This window comes from Arachis hypogaea, chromosome 20, assembly GCF_003086295.3.
Source record: "Arachis hypogaea cultivar Tifrunner chromosome 20, arahy.Tifrunner.gnm2.J5K5, whole genome shotgun sequence".
Lineage (NCBI taxonomy): Eukaryota > Viridiplantae > Streptophyta > Magnoliopsida > Fabales > Fabaceae > Arachis > Arachis hypogaea.
Genome location: NC_092055.1, coordinates 118,194,821 through 118,214,876, shown reverse-complemented (window position 1 = coordinate 118,214,876; position 20,056 = coordinate 118,194,821). Strand labels below are relative to the sequence as shown.

At 35.8% G+C, this 20,056-nt stretch overlaps 1 protein-coding gene across 1 annotated transcript; it reads right to left on the bottom strand.

Annotated features, from left to right (window-relative positions):
* Window positions 1–14,318: 14,318 nt before the first annotated feature.
* LOC112784862 (eukaryotic translation initiation factor 3 subunit B) lies at window positions 14,319–19,307 on the bottom strand. Its single transcript, XM_025828196.3, has 11 exons — window positions 19,008–19,307; window positions 18,579–18,816; window positions 18,158–18,304; window positions 17,503–17,631; window positions 17,236–17,364; window positions 17,071–17,154; window positions 16,865–16,989; window positions 16,569–16,767; window positions 15,933–16,465; window positions 15,740–15,848; window positions 14,319–15,126 (listed from the first exon to the last, which is right to left on the bottom strand). The coding sequence occupies exons 1-11, from the start codon at window positions 19,127–19,129 to the stop codon at window positions 14,788–14,790; spliced, it is 2,154 nt and encodes a 717-aa protein (XP_025683981.1). The 5' UTR covers window positions 19,130–19,307; the 3' UTR covers window positions 14,319–14,787.
* Window positions 19,308–20,056: the final 749 nt, after the last annotated feature.

The window sequence follows — 20,056 nt, the reverse complement described above, 5'->3', positions numbered from 1 at the left end:
GCCACACTTTTGATCAAGAAATCTAGCAAAGTTCAAATTTCCATTTTGAAAATGTTTACTCAAGTAAAATTTCAAAAAGACTTCCCAGAAGAGTTCAGTAGTAGAGTGAGAATAAATAAAATTTTGCTACAATGTGACCAATCGAAGGCCTTCAGTACTTGGTTTGTCATAAGGAGGGATTCCACTTTTGTGCTTCATATGCTTTTCGAAGGCAACATTGAGCCAAAGTGGTCCACCAGCATTAACAGAAATTTTAGTGTGCAAAAGTTGTCGACCATTTGGCCTAATTCATCATACAAGTTTTCTAAAAGGAAGCTGGCGAAGTTGAATTTTTCCTTCTCATGAATCAGAGAAGCAAGGGAAATATATAGTCTCTCCATCAGAAGATTATGGTATTTAACCAATAGTATAAGAAAGTCACATGTTCATCATCTGTGACTGATGTTCCAGGGTCCCCCATATTTTGTCGAATAAATACACCGTAAGAGCTTTTTTCGACAATATTGTACTTGTGGTCTGGCTTCATGTCAAAAGTTGTTGAAGGCTCGATTGCTGATAATCCCGTGATTACTGACACTTCAAATAATATTGGCCCAACCATCCCACATGGTAAGTAGAAATTGTTCGTAGTTTTGCTCCAAAAATACAAAGCAGCCCCAATCATCCAACTGTGTGTTGATGGTTGAAATTCGGACAGCTTTAGAAGTTCATAGATTCCTTGAAGTTGCCAATATTTTTTCTTATTAGGCTCTAGTCTTTTGAGCCAAGCTAAAAAGTTTGCATTTTTAAAGGAGATTTTCGGGTTGTTTCGAAAAGGACGGGTGTGATCGACAAAAAGGGCAATAAAGAGATCTTATTTGATTAACCAGTCTTGGTTTTCACTGCTAGAAAAGTAATGGAAAACTTTCTTGGCTTGTTCAGGAGAATTCAAGGGGGAAAGAAAACAATGGAGTTCGTTCTCGACTGAAAAAGGAAATAGAGTTTTCTTGCCATTTGAGGTGTCTTTTGGGTTTTCAATGATGGTATCTCCATTAGTGGAGAGGATTTTCAGGCTTGCATGTTGGAAAGGTTTTGTGGTTTCTTTTAGTCCATCGCGATTTTCAATTTGTTTACCTTTTGCTTTTGCCAGCGGTGGAATTGTTGAAGGAGTAGCTTCCATGTTTTTACACAAGTCTGAAAAAGAGAAAACTAAACGATAAGTTTAATGGGTTTTTTTCTATAATAAAATAAAAATTTATTATTTCTCCAAACATGATTTTTGGACTTTAATTTTCCAAATACGATTTTTTCTTTTTTGCATTTGGGCAAGTTCGCCGGACCCCGACGATCTCTATAAAAATTGGCAAGTTCGTCTAACCTTATCCCTGGCGAACTCCACTCAAATTTTTTAAAACACGCATTTTTAATCTACATCATCGTCTAGAAAACAGTATATAAATCTACAAACAGTATATAGGAGTATACAAAAATATACGGACAACAAGCATGACTTCTTCAAGGATTTTTTAATTATAAATTAAAAAAAATAAGTCATATTTAACAATTGTTATCGTCTCTAAAAATACACAGATACACCGAAATAAGTTAATATTTAACAAGAATTTTTTTAATTATAAATTAAAAAAAATAACTATTTTCCAAAAATAATCCACTTCAAATATATCAGATTGGAAAGTTAACAATGGTAACCATTATCATCGTTTCCAGAGTACATGAGAGTACACAAGAGTACACAGAAATAAATCGTATTTTATTTTTGGGAAATAGTTTTTTTTTTAATTTATAATTAAAAAAATTCTTGTTAAATATGACTTATTTCGGTGTACCTGTGTATTTTTAGAGACGATAACAATGGTTGCCATTGTTAAATATGGCTTTTTTTTAATTTATAATTAAAAAAATCCTTGAAAAAGCCATGCTTGTTATCCGTGTATTTTTGTGTACTCCTATATACTGTTTGTAGATATATATAGGGATAAGTACGATTTTGGTCCCTAACGTTGAGGGCCAGAATCGAAATCGTCCCTCTTGTAATTTTCGAATTAAAATCGTCATTAAAGTTTTTTTTCGTATTAAAATCGTCCTTTTTATTTTTTTGGACAAAAATTCCCTCACCACTACCAACATAATTACTTCCTCCACCACCACCACCACCAACACCACAACCTCCACCAACACCAACATACACCACCACCAGCACCACCAATACCACCACCAACGCCGCCGCCGTCCCCCTCCCCCTCCTTTCCTCCCCTTCCCAGCACCCCCACCCCCACCCCGCGTCACCTCCCTCCCTGTTTTCCCTTCCCCCCCACCCCGCGGTCACCCCCCCTCTCCGTCTCCCCTTCCCAGCACCGCCACCCCCACCTCGCGTCACCCCCTCCCCGTCTTCCCTTCCCAGCACCCCCACCCCCACCCCGCGTCACCCCCCTTCCCCGTTTTCCCTTCCCCCCACCCCGCGGTCACCCCCTCTCCTCCGTCTCCCCTTCCCAGCACCGCCACCCCCACCCCGCGTCACCCCCCCTCCCCGTCTTCCCTTCCCAGCATCCCCACCCCTTCCCCCCACCCCGCGTCACCCCCTCCCCGTCTTCCCTTCCCAGCACCCCCACCCCCACCCCGCGTCACCCCCCTCCCCGCCTCCCCTTTCCCCCACCCCAAACAGAAACAGAAACAGAGAAACAGAAACTCAAGTAACAAATTAACAAATTCAAAATAGAGAAACACAAAGCCAAATTAGAAATTCAAAGCACAAAGAAGAGATCTGGACAGAAGAGAGGCAACGGCGGGACGGCGAGACTGCGGCAGCGGGACGGCGGCTTCCCTTCCCCCTTCATCGTCATCATCATCAGAGTTCTGGAGGAGGCGGCGGCGACGACGAGGTCACGGCGGCGACTACGGAGGCTCCCCGGCGCCGTCCCCCTTTCCCCTTCCCCTCTTCCCTTCCCCTCCCCTCCCCCTTCGTATACCCTTTTCTTCTTCCACCCCCAACGCGTTTTTACGCGCTTTTTTTTTTTATTTTATAATTTTTATTATTAAAATAGGAATAGGGGTAGTTTAGGAATAAAACAAAAAATTTTATTAAAAAGGACAATTTTAATACGAAAAAAAACTTTAATGACGATTTTAATTCGAAAATTACAAGAGGGACGATTTCGATTCTAGCCCTCAACGTTAGGGACCAAAATCGTACTTATCCCATATATATACTATTTTCTAGACGATGATAAGGATTAAAAACGTGGGTTTAAAAAAATTTGAGTGGAGTTCGCCGGGGGTAAGGCGAACTTGTCAATTTTTATAGAATTCGCCGGGGTCCGGCGAATTTGCCCAAATGCCAAAAAAATCGTATTTGAAGAATTAAAGTCTAAAAATCATGTTTGGAAAAATAATAATTTTTTTATTTTATTATAGAAAAAAATTCTAAATTTAATAGTAGTAGAAATCATGCGTTAATGTAAAAAAATAAAAAAAAACAAACGCTTAAAAAGAAAGGAGAAAATGTTGCTTAATTTCTGAAAATAAGAAATTGAAATAAAAATGAGTTGTTGTAATTAGAAAAGAAGAGGGATATACTAGTAAATGAAGGAGAAACATGAAGATGGTAGTCTGAGAAGCACGACAATAGTAACAATGGAGTCAAGAGATGGAGAGAGTAATTTTGGAAGATGAACAAATTTAAAGGAAATTGTAGATTTTTGAAAAAGGGAGTCTCTTTTGGTAAATTTATAGTTCTCAAGAACTGAAATGCAATTAATTAGTGGTGTGCGTAATGCATGCATCGTGCTCATTAAAACGGTTGTGAAGTATAAAAATGGACTTTCCTTTTCTTTTATTATTATTATTATTATTATTATTATTATTATTATTATTATTATTATTATTATTATTATTAGTTAAAATTTGTTTAGGATGAATTATTTTCATTTTTCGTGGAAATATTGATAGCGAGAATTTGTTGTTGATCTAGATTTTCACAAAATAGAATTCGTCGTTAAAAGTATAGTCTAGACCAACAATTAATTCCCAATCAAATGTTTAAATTCAAATTAAATAACCGAGATCAAGAGTACTTCAACCTCGGATCGTTCTCCCTAGGACGCAATTGAAAGTGTTTCTCTTTCGGTTGTAGAGGCAAAAAGGGGTTTTACAATCAAAGAACGAAAGATTAAAAGAACCAAGAAATGAAATAACTAAGCAATGAGCAAAATTGTGAGTCTAAAACTAGTGAAAATGCTATAAATGCAAAAAGAGTCTTGACTTGGGAATGAGAGTCTAAGAATCCTATCATTGCCATAACCACAACTATGGCAATTATCATGAGTCAATCTCGCCTAGTTAACCCCAACCATCGAGGAGTAAGTCAAGCAAGCATAATTGACCTTAATCCATAAGTCCTAGCTAACTTACCAAACTAGTTGATAAAAGGCTAGCGTCAATGGAAACAAGAGTCAACTAACTACCCAAGAATTACCACTAAATGTCGAACATTATGACTCTAGTATCCTAGGAACTCAAACCATAAGCCAAGGTGAAAAAATCTACTCAAAACTTAAAGTTGGCATTTTCCAAACACCTTGTGTGCATAAAAGTAAAACATGAGAAATTGTAAAGGAGAATGGAAAACTATAACCAACTATCAACAAAACCAATCATAAACAAGCAATCAAACATAAAAAAGCATGAAACATAAAATTCATTGATCAAAACTTCAAGAAACACAAAATTGCAAATATGAACAAGTAACTTGAACCAAAAGGAAAAGAAAGTAAAGACAATGTAATTAAAGAGGAAATTGAGAGTACTTACAATTAAAGAAGCAAAATTCAAAAGAAAAGCTTGCTATAAAATGCTACAATAGAGATGGAAATTAAACCCTAGGAGAGCTCTCTACTCTACACTACTCCTACTCCTAATACTATATGAAAACTATGGAAAATAAAATCTAAATCCTCATGCCTTCATATGTGTTGATTCCCCCCTTATATAGCACTTCAATTCAGCAATTCAGCCTTCTAAATTGGCCAAAAGCACTCAGAAAACACACAGCACGCGTTTCATTAACAAAAATCACGTGCAGGGACTTGTGCGGATGCACAGGTGTGTGCGTCCGCACACTTGGCTGTTTTGGCTCCTGTGCGTACGCACAGGTACTTGTGCGCACGCACGCGTGCAAATTTTCTCTTGTGCGTACGCACGCTGGCTTGTGCACATGCACACTTGGCTGAATCGGTCTTGTGCATACGCACGCACACCTTGCTGTGTGTGCTTTTCCTTGTTTTCTTCACATTTTCTCCCTTGTACATGCTTTCTTCCACTTTTGGCTATCCATTCTTGCCTCCAAGGCCTGAAATCACTCAGCAAATATGTCATGGCATCAAATGGAATAAGAGTGAAATTAAATTGCTCATTTCAAGCACAAAATTACATGTTTTCACATTTAGGATCAAATTGGGGACAAAACACAAAAGTATGCTATTTTGGTGCTTAAGTGTGAGTTCATGTGCTAGAATCCATCTAAATTGAGTCAAAATATACCATCAAATATGGACTCATCAATTCCCCCACACTTAAAAAATAGCATGTCCTCATGCTAAATCAACAAGGAAAACAATCAAGAGGGGTTCAACTTATTAAATGCAACTATCTATATGCATGCAAGTATATTATATACTATCTATATTTATATATCTATCTATGTATCCTATTGGTTTGGTGAAAACAGACAATAAAATTCCAAGCAAGAGTAATAACATATAGGGCTAAGCAAAGAATTAACTCAATGCAAACAAAATCTATTGAATTGATTTAACTCATAAAAAAGAAGCAACTTGCAAGAATGCATGATAAGAGATGTGGAAACATAGCATTGAGTGATCGAACCCTCACTAGGTGTGTATGCACTCTAATCACTCGGTGTCTAAGGGTTAATCACTCAAGTCTCCTCCTAATCATGCTTTCAAGGTTTTGCTTTTTATCTAACAATCAACAAGTATTTGATGCATGTATGCAAGTATCATGAGGTCTTTTAGAATGTTGTAATGGGGTTGGGGTAAGGGTAAGATGAATATATGGCTAAGTGGACTAAAAGATTGAATCTTTGATTAGCTTAAGTATCAAACTCAACCTATATCAATCAAATCACAACAATGCATCCTTGCCACCCATTACTTCTTTTCACACACACATTCATGCCTTAGTTTCTATTCAAAACACATATGCATTTCTTATTTATTTTTTTTCTTTCTTTGGGATAGCTTTTATCCCATCTTATTACTATATTTTTTTCTTTCATTTCATTTTTTTCTATTTCTTTTTCTTTTTTTTTCTTTTCCTATGACAAATGCATATGGTTAAAACAAATTGATACATGAATGTGTACCTATTTTTCCAAATTTTTCAATAAGTACCCAAAACAAAATTTTTCTCTACCAATGCTTCCCAAAATTTCTCCCACACTTAAATGACACACACACCTCAATCTAAGCTAATCAAAGATGCAATTCAAGGTTATTCATAGTTTTCCGCTTAGGATTGTGATGTGCTAACAGTTAGAATAAAGGGGATTAAAAAGCTCAAAAGGGGTTAACAAGGGTAGATGCAAGGGTAAGGCTATATGGGTGAGTGAGTTTAATTCAAAGATGGCCTCAATCATATGCTAAATTCAATCACAACATCAAACATTGGAAATAAAGAATCAAACAAAACCAAGATCATAATCATAGAAGAGATGTATCACACAATGAACAAAATTAGTGGTTAAAATGTGTAACCACTCAATATAGCCCAAAAACTCACAAGGTAATTGTTCTTTACTCTTCTATGTTCCAAAAAGAAATCATTCAAGCAAGTTTGAAAACAGTTTTCTCAATCAATTCAATAGAATGCCCTTGAAATAGAATTCTTGAAAATCTTTGTTGTTTTTCACTAAAACTTATTTCCTATATGTATGTATGTTGTGATGGATGCACAATTTTGTTTTTAAAATTTTCTAGTTCTTTTCCTAATTTTCAACATTGCAAAAAAATTAACATGAACAATTAGGATCAAAATAAACTAGGTGCTATACTATTCACGTCATCCAATCACAACCTCTATCTATGAACTATATAGCATGCAAAAATGCATAATACAATAGCTATGGATGAGCTAAAATGTATATATATATATATATATATATATATATATATATATATATATATATATATATATATATACTAAAAGAAAATGCGATGCAACAGTCAAAAACACTACAAATATCTACAAGAAACATAATAAAAAGAAACAAAAATAAAGTACAAAGTGTTCGGAAAAGAGAATTTACACCACAAAATGATGAATTCTCCCTCACACTTAAGCATTGCACAGTCCTCCGTGCACGAACATAATCCGGGGAGAATGTCTCTCAAGAGCTCCACCTTCATTTGGCGGATGCGGGGGCTCGGGTTGTGGAAATTTCTAAGTCTAACGTATGCTCGGCATCTCCATCCTCGGTTTCCTTCTCCTCTCCTGACTCCTTGCCTTCATGTCTCATCCTCGAAAAGAATGAATAAAGCATAATTAGAATTCATAGGCAAGTAGCACAAAAAGGTAAAGGAGATAGCAATTAAGCATCCAATTGAGGAAGTTGCATTGTAGTGTGGAATACACACAACGGCCGGTTAAAGTGGCATCCACACAATCAAAAAGTAAGAATGAGTTCCTCAATTAAATGGCCTAAGATGCAACTAAGAGATGAACATCAATTAAAACACAAGCAAGCTTAGGCAATTGCAACAAGAGTGAATTGAATGTGAAAATTATTGGATAATGAAGTTGTGCAAGTGAAAGCGCAAGATTAATATAAAATGGTACAACCAACAATAACCAATGCAATGATGAAGAGTACTACATATTCATCCTTAAGAATATGGCAATAATCACATGGGAAGGTGCTTGCTACAAAAAGTGACAAGTCTTGATAAGAATCAAGTCAAGTCAACTCAAACAAATGCAAAGCATTAACAAGGAGCAAATACCTTGTGATGTGATTATATTGACTTAAAAACCATGATGAACAACCAATTTCATTCAATTCACTAAATTCAATATGTACTTGTTAAAAATTGCACCAAATAAGAGACAAAAAGTCAAGTTTTAAATCAACTTCGTGCTAGTAACTCAAGACAATGATCAAGTACATGATTGAAATTTCAATCCAAAATAACATTATAATCATTTAAAAAAGCACAATTCTTAATTAGAATGCCAAATAAGGATATAGTCTAATACATATGGTCATGACAGCATATGAATTAAACAAAAAGTTTATTTAGCCATTTAAACAAACACATGGTATGCGGTGCACATATTCCTCAATTCAAACCAAAATTGAAGCATCAACAACCCATAAGTCAAAATTGAACACTTACAATGCACCAACAGACAAAGCAGTAAGCAAAATTTAAACTAAATAACCGAAGTTAAATAAAGAAAATAGAAATTAAGCAAGCAAATAAACATAACAAAGAAGAATAAAACAAGAAAATTGAAGAGGTGAAGAATAGAAAAGAAAGGGATAGGCAACAGTGGCACTTGTGTTAGCCACTACGAGGCTCATGGCGACGGAGTTTCGCCGGAGAAGAGAAGAAAGAAAGAAGAAAAAGAAGGAAGAAAGAAGAAATACAAGAAAGAAAGAAAATAAGAAGAGAGAAAGAAATAGAGGAGAGAGAAAAGACCTGTGCGGACGCACAAGGTCGTGTGCGGACGCACGGAAGGAAGAAAGGGGGGTATGCGCGCGCACAGAGGCATGCGGGCGCTGCGAGCAGAAGATGTATCGCAACCTGTGCGGACGCATAAGCTGTGTGCGCTCGCACAAAAGAGGAAAGAAGGCTGGGTTCACACGCGCAGCCTGTGCGTGCGCTGCGGCCAAGGGGATCGCTGCCAGCTGTGCGGCACACAGAACTATGCGCTCGCACAAGAGGATTTTTTTTTGAAAAGGTAAAAATGTCCATGTGTGCGTACGCACAGAGAGTCGTGCGCATGCACAGAATGAAAGTGTGGTGGGTGCGCGTGCATAGAGGGTGCGAGTGCTGCGAACAGAACGTGCTACAACGTGTGTGCGTACGCACACAGCTGTATGCTCGCATAGGTAGTGAAAAACAGGAGAAGTGTGCGTACGTACGAGACTGTGCGCACACACAGAACTCTATTTCTGCAACATTTTTAAAGCCTCTAAGGCACCAACCATGATATCAATCAAAGTTTTTCAAGCCCAAAACACATCATTCATTAAAAACACATGATCAAACATAAAATTCAAATAAATTCAACCTAAAATGCAATCAAACTAAGCTAATTAAAGAGACAAAATTTAATAAACAAAACTAAAAGAAAGAAGGGTTGAAAGGATATTACCATGGTGGGGTGTCTCCCACCTAGCATTTTGGGGTGTCTCCCACCTAGCATTTTCTCCAAGGGGAAAGCTTAGTTTAGGGTAATATCCTTTCAATCATTTAGGGGGTTGACCAAGGTGGACAAAAAATTATTGATGATGCAATCCACTTCTTGATCAAACTCTCTCAATTCTCTATTTACCTCTTACGGTTCACTAGTTCTACCTTCCTCATCTTTTTGCGACTCTTGTTCTAGCTCTTCCCCTTCTCCCCCTTGAGGCTCCATGTTCTTCTCCTCACTACACTCCTTCATTGCTCCTCCACATTCCTCAAGGGAAATGTCTTGATTGCTTGAGTGGAGCAAGGTCAAGCGGTGCACCGCTTTGGCTATGGTGTCCATGAACTCCCCTTGCTTCCTTCGGAACCCTTCTTGCTCTTGGAAGAATGCTTGAAGGTCTTGTTCTTTTTGGGGTAAGGGTTGGAAAACTTCACATTGAGGTGGAAGAGAAGGTTCAAAAGTTGGGAGGAAGGTTGTACAAGTGGGAGGTGTGTCATGTGGGTGGGGATATTGAGGTGGTGTATACGGTGGTAGTGGTGATGGTTCATAATGTTGGTAGCAAGATGTATAGACATTTTGATTCCATGGAGGTGGAGGGTGTGGTACTTGAAAATTTAGTGGTTGAGGATTGTGTATGGGGTATCCTTCATATCCTTGGGTTTGATGTTCATATAGGAGAGAGTGTGGCTCATTGTAGTATGAGGGAGGTGTTTGCCATGAGTGTTGCTCATACACAATTGATTCCTCCCTTAATTGATTCTCTCACTCCATGAAGCCATCCCAACTTTAATTCTTCAAACCTTACAAAAATACTCACAACCAAGCTCCAAGCAACAAGGGTGATATCTCATAAAAAAAGTAAGAAATAAAAGCAAAAGACATTATCAAACAAGAAAACCAAACACCCAAATATTAACAAAAACAACCAAATAACCAAAGAGTAAGATATTTACACTATCAACATATTTACAACAACCAAAAGTTAGCACTCAATTGCATCCCCGGCAACGGCGCCAAATTTGATAGCGAGAATTTGTTGTTGATCTAGATTTTCACAAAATAGAATTCTGTCGTTGAAAGTATAGTCTAAACCAACAATTAATTCCCAATCAAATGTTTAAATTCAAATTAAATAACCGAGATCAAGAATACTTCAACCTCGGGTCGTTCTCCCTAGGATGCAATTGAAAGTATTTTCCTTTCGGTTGTAGAGGCAAAAGGGGGTTTTGCAATCAAAGAACGAAAGATTAAAAGAACCAAGAAATGAAATAACTAAGCAATGAGCAAAATTGTGAGTTAATGCAAGTAAAGAGAAAACAAGATCAAAACTAGTAAAAATGCTATAAATGCAAAAAGAGCTTTGACTTGGGAATGAGAGTCTAAGAATCCTATCATTGCCATAACCACAACTATGACAATTATCATGAGTCAATCTCGCCTAGTTAACCCCAACCATCGAGGAGTAAGTCAAGCAAGCATAATTGACCTTAATCCATAAGTCCTAGCTAACTTACCAAACTAGTTAATAAAAGGCTAGCGTCAATGGAAACAAGAGTCAACTAACTACCCAAGAATTACCACTAAATGTCAGACATTATGACTCTAGTATCCTAGGAACTCAAACCACAAGCCAAGGTGAGAAAATCTACTCAAAACTTAAAATTAGCATTTTCACAAACACCTTGTGTGCATAAAAGTAAAACATGGAAAATTGTAAAGAAAAATAGAAAACTATAACAAACTATCAACAAAACCAATCATAAACAAGCAATCAAACATAAAGAAAGCATGAAACATAAAATTCATTGATCAAAACTTCAAGAAACACAAATTGCAAATATGAACAAGTAACTTGAACCAAAAGGAAATGAAAGTAAAGACAATGTAATTAAAGAGGAAATTGAGAGTACTTACAATTAAAGAAGTAAAATCCAAAAGAAAAGTTTGCTATAAAATGCTACAATGGAGATGGAAATTAAACACTAGGAGAGCTCTCTACTCTACACTACTCCTACTCCTAATACTATATGAAAACTATGAAAAATAAAATCTAAATCCTCATGCCTTCATACGTGTTGATTCCCCCCTTATATAGCACTTCAATTAAGCAATTCAGCCTTCCAAATGGGCCAAAAGCCCTCAGAAAACGCACAGCACGCGTTTCATTAACAAAAATCACGTGCAGGGACCTGTGCGGACGCACAGGTGTGTGCGTCCGCACACTTGGCTGTTTTGGCTCCTGTGCTACGCCCAGGTACTTGTGCGCAGGCACGCATGCAAATTTCTTCTTGTGCATACGCACGCTGGCTTGTGCGCACGCACACTTGGCTGAATCGGTCTTGTGCGTACGCACGCTTGCTTGTGCGCACGCACACCTTGCTGTGTGTGCTTTTCCTTGTTTTCTTCATGTTTTCTCCCTTGTAGATGCTTTCTTCCACTTTTGGCTATCCATTCTTGCCTCCAAGGCCTGAAATCACTCAGCAAACATGTCATGACATCAAATCGAATAAGAGTGGAATTAAATTGCTCATTTCAAGCACAAAATTACATGTTTTCACATTTAGGATCAAATTGGGGATAAAACACAAAAGTATGCTATTTTGGTGCTTAAGTGTGAGTTCATGTGCTAGAATCCATCTAAATTGAGTCAAAATATACCATCAAATATGGACTCATCAAATATCAATGAAAATAATAATCTTAGGGGACAATTTATTGGTCGAATATTTTTTCAACCGACTAAATCGATTAAATGGTAGACTTGAGGAGAGGTGCATCGATAATAAGGGCTTTGATTTAGTCGAAGCGGTCAAAGGACAAAGACAATATATTGAAGGATCGAAATCGAGGACAAGTTATGTGAAAGTGGCAGTTACTTGGGTCTGCATTTGGCGAGAACAGTTACTTCCTGATTGTTTAGAAGTGACATTTGGCAGCGTAGGATTGGTCAAATCAAACTAACCTATAAATAAACAAGACTTGGAAGGAACAAGAGTTAGAATTCTATTTCAGAAAATACTCTCGCAAACATTCTGGGTCTGCCAATAGCTTTTCTTTCTGTGTGATTCCTTTCATGTCTTTACATTTCTTTTAGAATTTCTTGTAATTTCCTTTTTTTGCAAATTTACTTTCTTTTAGCAAAGTCTCTTTTCTTTTTCTCTTTTAATGTTTCTGCCTTGTATTTGAATTCAAAGTCCTTTGATCATATCAAAAGACATTTTATTGATTATTTTAAAGACATTTAGTTTGCTTTCTTTATTCTTTCCGTTCTAAAATCTTTTTAAATTTTATTTTTTTTATTTCAAGTTCTTTCTTTCTCTCTTTGTCCAAAAGACAATTTTTGGTGCACAATTGAAAACTAATACTCATTAAAAGGAGTAGGTTTCGCTTCTAGATATTAGATATCAAACCATCCACAATTTGCTAAAAGTTTGGTATAACACATACATAATATTTTTATAATACATTCTAAATTTTAAAAAACAATTTTTGACTACATAAAGAAATTTTATTAAAAATATTGGAAAATATAAAATTTTTATTTCTAATATATTAAATAAATTAAATATTCAAACAACATTTATTATCATATTTTAAACAAACGGAACAACCGGAGTCTTTAAAATATTTCTTTTTAACTAAACTCCTTAATAAATTGTTGATATTATTTTCTGATAATTGTAGTGGCTAGATATATGAAGGTCGCCGGTTCACGGACACACACGGTTGAAGAAAACTAATAGCGGAGAGTGCTGACTGCTGACCCAATTCTAATAGGCGCTTCGAATCTAGATCTGAATTTCTCCCCAACGAAACTCGACTTATTCATATTTCTCGAATCTCCTTATTAAATAGCACATGTACAATTTAAGCCTTCGCATTTTCAATTTAATGAATTGTTTCTTGGCCCAATACTATACTAATACAAGATAAATATAAAAGAGTGAAGCTCTTGCTATTAAGGATGACAAACGGGGAAGTCCGTCCCGCTTCGCCAAAAGCCCACCATTTGGCGGGCTGATTCGCTCCCTCCGCCTAACGGCAAGTTGACAGGCTAAGTCTGTCAAATCTTTTTTTATAAACCATTAAATATTAAATAATATATATAATTTCACAGTCATTTCAATAAATTTATCATTTCTAAATTCACAAACATTAAAATTTTTATAATTATAAATATATAATAAACATAATCATAAACCAAATTTTTTAAAATAAAATAATAAAATCAACTTTGTCTAAAACAAAACAAATATTATCCAAAACATCTCCAAATTTATAATCAATCAAACATTAAACATAATCCAAAATATAACTTAAAACATCTTAAATTATAATTGTTAAAATTGGACCAAACTGACAAATTCAATTGAAAAACCAATAAACCAAACCTTATACCGATCTGAATTAGTATTCTAACCATTTAAAAAAATAAAACAGTCAAAACCGATTCAAACCAATTAAACCGACACGAACCAATCCAATCATTAGTCATCAGCGTGGGGGTTGAGAAGATATAGCAAGAGGTGTGAGAAAATATATCCTAACTAATATATAATTAAATAATTATATAAATATATCCAAACTTTAAAATTATTCTTTGAATATAATTTATAAATTGTTATTCTTAATATCCAATTAAAAAATTATTATGATAGTACGAACTAATTTTATGTCTATCTATATATTAGTTATTTTAGAATTCAAAACTTAATTATTCTTAAAATATTAATAAAAATATTTATTTTAAATTTTATATTTAAATTTTTAAATATTTTATATTTTTTATTTATATATTATTGATTTTATCAATTAGACCAATAATTTATCAATTAAACTACTGAACCAATAAATCAATAAACCAATAATTTGACCAATTCAATCACCAATTTGATTTTAATAACTGTCTTCAATTATCATCTTCTTTTTATAGATCAATAATATCACAGAAATTTGTAGAAAAAACGGCCCTGACCAAAAAAATTTGACCTGCCGTAAAAGCCCGCCCCACCACGGCAAAACCGACGGATTAGACGGTGTGGTGGCGGGCTTTTTAAAGTTTAGCGGTCCCAAATCTCCAACCCAACCCGCCTTTTGGCACCCCTACCTGCTAGAAAACAAGGGCCTACGTCGCCTATTGAATTTTGATGACCAAGAAGTCTGTGAAGCTCCTCACCATGAGTTAATACAGCTAAACAATATCCAGACCAAAAAAGAAAATACACTAAAACAGTATCAAATTATTCTACTCTTGATCCATCAAAACAGGGAAAATTTTTCCTCTCCTTCCTTTCTCAAGAAAGAAACCAAGCAGCAACTATGACGGGGAGTTACATACCATATATTTCAAAGAATGAATCACTCATGATCCAAAGGAACAACCTCCTCCTTGACATCAATAACTTCTTCGATTTCAACTTCCTTTGCCTCATACTCCTCCTCTTCGTCACTTGCTTCTCCGTCCCGGAGCTTCTGTCTCTCCAACTTCTCTTCCTCATGCTGCTTCTTCCACTCATTTACCCATCTCTCCCATTCATCTTTCAAGGCCTTCCTCTTTTCTCTTTCTTGCTCGCTCAACAGCATGGACACGTCTTGGTCCTCCGCCTCGTACTTCTTGCTGTACTTCTTCAGGTTCTTAGCAATCTCCTCCTCTTTCTCTGGGCTCAGCAGAGTTGGTGGCCTTGGCCTCCACAAGTACTGCCATAACGAGAGCACATCATTGCTCAGTATTGCACAATAGTCTCAGTAGACATAATGAACTAATTCAACAATCTAATATGACAGTGTCTTTTATATTTTAGCCCTGACAATTATGTATTTATATATTTTAAGAACAACCATGCATTATCTCACTAGATGGGTTGACTACATGGATTAAATAACGTCATTAAACCCTATTATGTATCATGTCTACCGTGACATCGTTCACACAGAGATCCTACTTGATCACTTCATACAGTCTTTTTTGTCTTCTTCAACATCTACCCGATGGTCTATCTTTACATCTAATCCACCCTTCTCATTATGTTCTACCAGCCTTCTCCCATGTCCAAACCACATAAGATGAGATTCCACCTCATGTATTTTATGAAGCAACATATTAAAAAGAAAAAAACAAATATAAATACAGTGGACCACGGAAAAGTTTCATGTACTTCCTAAATAAAAATCAATGTACTTCATTTTTGTGAGTGAATTAATATAAGCACTTAAATTGCTGTGCACCATGGTTGCATTGGATTTGCATTTTATTCATGACGTTTTATAAACACAAGACAGACACCTTGAAGACAACACAAGGAATCAATACCTGGAAGAAATGATCCTTCAGAATACGATAAAGAAGTTTGCCATGGAAAGACCATATGTTGAACCCATTTTCCATTTCATGAACTGAAGTTACAGAGGTTGCAACATACCTGCAGAAGTACATGTTAGTAGATGAAACAGGACAATACATTGCAGATGTTTGAACTCTATATTTTTACACTTCATGCTATTACCTCCCAGTAGGATCCCATTCAATGTCTGTTGCCATAAAATGCTCAGCAGTTGCCATGGTTTCCAGTTCATCCACATTATAAAATTCAAGCTGTCCATTCAGACCTTTCAATCCAGCAAGTATTATGAATCGACCAGCGGGTGACCAGAAAAGGGCATTAGCTTGCTTTCCCTTGAGAGTAGTAAGCTTTGAAACACGACCTGTATTTTGAGCAGTCTTCATCGAGTAAAAACTGATGTCAGGCCTTGGGTGATCACCGTGAATAACAGCGAACCTATGGCCCTTTGGCTCCCAGGCAAATGCAATAATCTTATCATTCTTATTTTCAAGCTCCAACACTTCAATGGGTATATCTCGCTCTTTTATGCGGAAAAGCTCAAAGCCTGTGTAAGTGCTTTTCTTGGTTTTTGTGTAACGATCAACCTTAACAGCTAGATACTCTCCATTGCTTTGCCAATACATCTTGCAATCACTGACACTGAAAAGATTCTTCTGCCTGAGTTCCTCTTTACTGGGGATCTGAACCAGACTCACCTACAAAATGAATGCAACAAAGGATATCAAATAACAGTGCTTCATACACCCAAAGAAGCTTTCCATGCATGCATAAAAAGGAAAATCAGCAAAATGAACTTACCCTAGCTGGCTGGTTCCCACCACCCAATTCAGGAACAAAAAGTGCAAGGATGGGATCAGTTGGTGACCAGCTGAAATCCATCACACTTTCAACCTTTAACGATTTCTTGTCAACAAGAGAGAATGTATCTGTCTCGTACACAGAGATCATATTTTTCCCTAGTCTTGCAAAGTACTTGTCGTCCTTTCCTCCACCCCATCTAAAAGAAATATTATCATTCCAATAAGTTAATGATAACAATAGTAATTATTACTACTATCACCATCACAAGCCAAGCCAGGAAAACAAATAATTACCTGAAAATGGGCCATGACACTCCTGCAACACCTCCAGCACCTCCAATGGCAAAATCATCAGCACTTCCCTTAAAATCTCTCATGACTTTTCCAGTTCTCACATCAAATATATTTATCACAACCCTCTAGAAAGTTAATTGGATTAGTAAGACAATGCCATAGAATCTGTAAGAATAAAATAGATACTAAAACAAGGAAATTCTTACATTTGCATCTCGAGGATTGCTTGGCTCATGGCTACTATAGGTTACCAAATACTTCTCACCGGGTGAAAAATCAATAAGTTTAACCTGCAGTTGGTACCTTCATTGCCTAAGTAACAAGAACATAGCTCATAAAACAATATTGCATGGATAAGGGCCAAAATTTACCTGGGGATGAGCATATCGCATGAGACGATTGAATGTTGTGGCACCTCCCCAAACTGCTGCTCCTTGCCTATGTATGGTTGCTAGGTATGTACCCATTGGGGACCATTGCACAAAACTCTCAGTCCAGAACTGCACATGAAAGATACATTAAACGACAGACAATCTTAAAAGCAAAGATAATTTAAAGAAGCGATGAAGCATGCAAAAACTTTGACTACGACATCATATTATCATATTAATGAAATAAAGGTCCCGAAAACTACTCACTGCACGCTTATAAACTGGATCAGGCTTCAAATGTCTTGCATCATTCCACAACACCTCAGTATCTGAACCAGCACGAATCACAAACTGGTCTCGGGCTTTTGAGTCAGTCAGCCAATGTTGAAGATTTTCCTGCAACAGATCAGATAGCAAGGCTTGTAAAAGGAGAGGAATTTATTTATCGGAGATTTATAATTGAAGATTGAAGAGTACTGTTAGTAATGCATGGTACAATCTAAACCACAGAGCATAACATAGCTATGCATATGATATGAGAGTTTAGTGTAAGGACAATGATGGAAAAAATGTAATGCAAGATAAAGGAATAAAGGCACTAGTATCCTTATTTGTACACAATCTACACCTACAAGGGAAAATATTCTTAATATAACACTTAAACAACCAAGCAATAAATAACATATAGCAAAGTAAAAAATACAAAATTTCTAGTTAGTAGTTGGGTTTAGCATATATTTTTAGCTTCAAATATCAAATAAATTCAAGGGGATTAAATGGAAAAAAAAATTAATCGTACAGAATATCACAAGAATCTCCATACTTTTCAAAACTTCTTGAAGGGAAAAGAAACGACAGATCACAATTACTCTACTTGCTATATCACACACATAAAGGGCATAGAGAATGATCAAATTATTACCCCAGGAGTGTATGGACTAGTTTCAGGTGGAGCCCACTCATCTGGAACTTTCATGAATCTATCAAAGTCATCAAACATATTCACAGAAAATATGTGTGCACGATCCAACTTATATCCATGGGTCTTCTCTTTAGCAAGCTCAGCTTCCTAGCATGACAACCAAATCAATAAAACATAATTATTGGTTAATAATAATAACATAATTACAGATATAAAATAAAATTTCCTTAAAGATGAATAAAACTCCAACCTGTTCTTCCGTTATTAATTTTCCAAACAAGAGTGAAAGTAACTTTGTTACAAACCATCTCTTTACTTTTCCATTAATTGGGGGAATAACAACTTAACAGGTATTAAACATGCAAAATATATTATTACTAATTACTTATTCAACAAGAGTATATGTTTAGCAGATAATAACCTGAGGTGTGTTATACTCAATGAAGCAATAACCCAAAGTTTTTTCAGTTTGTGGATCAACGGGCATCCAGAGTCCATCCTCCTTGATGAGACCAATCTGGCTATAGATTTTTCTGATTACACCCTCAAGCTTCTCAAACTTCTCCCTTGGAACAACGGGTAGATTGTCCACCACTATAATGTTCCCAAACCCAGTATCAAACTCGAGATTTTCCTCTTGGTAAACATCGTCATCATCACTGTCATTATCAAAAATCAACATTTATTGAAATCCGCCCCAAATATATTCTCACGCAACAATAAATATCAAACAAATCCTTCAAACCCTAATTATAGATGCCCAAGAACAAGGGGCAGTAAAATTAAAAGATGGACAACTATCCAAGATAAATTTCTTCGGTGGAGTTATGAAAAGGTAAAAAGTTGGTACCTTTGGATGCCGAGGTCGTCATCAGGAGGGAGGCGAATAGAGTCGAGATCAATGGCGGAGAGATCTACACCAAGACGTGAGGCGGTGGCCTCAATCTCTCTCATCACGGCGACATCCGCCATAATTGGTTGCTCCTCCAAGAAACAGTAACAGCAGAAAATAGGGTAAGCTGCGGGACTGAGGGAGAAGCCGAGACTCTAGAGAGGTTTAGGTCTGGGCGGTGGAACAATAAAACGTAAGGACGCAAAAATGAATGAGATTGGTACAGAACACAATATTTTATTGGGTTTTTTCTTCTACAATTTTATTCGGCCCGGCCCAAATGCTCGCTAAATATAATTAAAATAAACTATACCGGACCAAGTTTAATTAGACTCTACCCGATTTATTTAACTCAACTCTAAACTAATTTAAAATAAATTATATCAAACCGGGTTAATTCGATGTAATATAAAATTAATATACATAAATTTATAAATTTTATATAAAAAATTAAATTTAATAAATATTATATTATATTTATATTAAAATAAATATACTACACCATATAATATAAAACATATTAACTGAAATATAAAATATAATATTCTGTTATTACTTTTACTTTAAAATATATATTTTTATAAAATGCAACTTGTTATTCAAATGATAACACAAATCCGATTAAATATGATAACACCTAATAAAAATGATAAGTTCGAATCTGACAAAATATACTTCGAGTTGACACTTGAACGACTACTCCAAAACTAAAGCTTATATTCGTAAGCGCAAATTCATAAATAACTCCAAAATATGGGTAAGCTTTAAATCTTAAAAATGAACACTAATGGCAAACGAAATTCTTTAATTTCTTACTTCAGAGTTCAGAGGCACCATGGACAACTTTATGTTTGTGTTAAATAGTTAGAATTTAATTAGTGTTCAAACACAATTAGCATAATAAGTATCTTGCATTATCGAATTTAACTAGAGAGTTAATTTTTTCCGCTAATATCAACCAATTTTTTAAAATTATCTTTTTTATTTTAAATTTTAAAACCTAAATC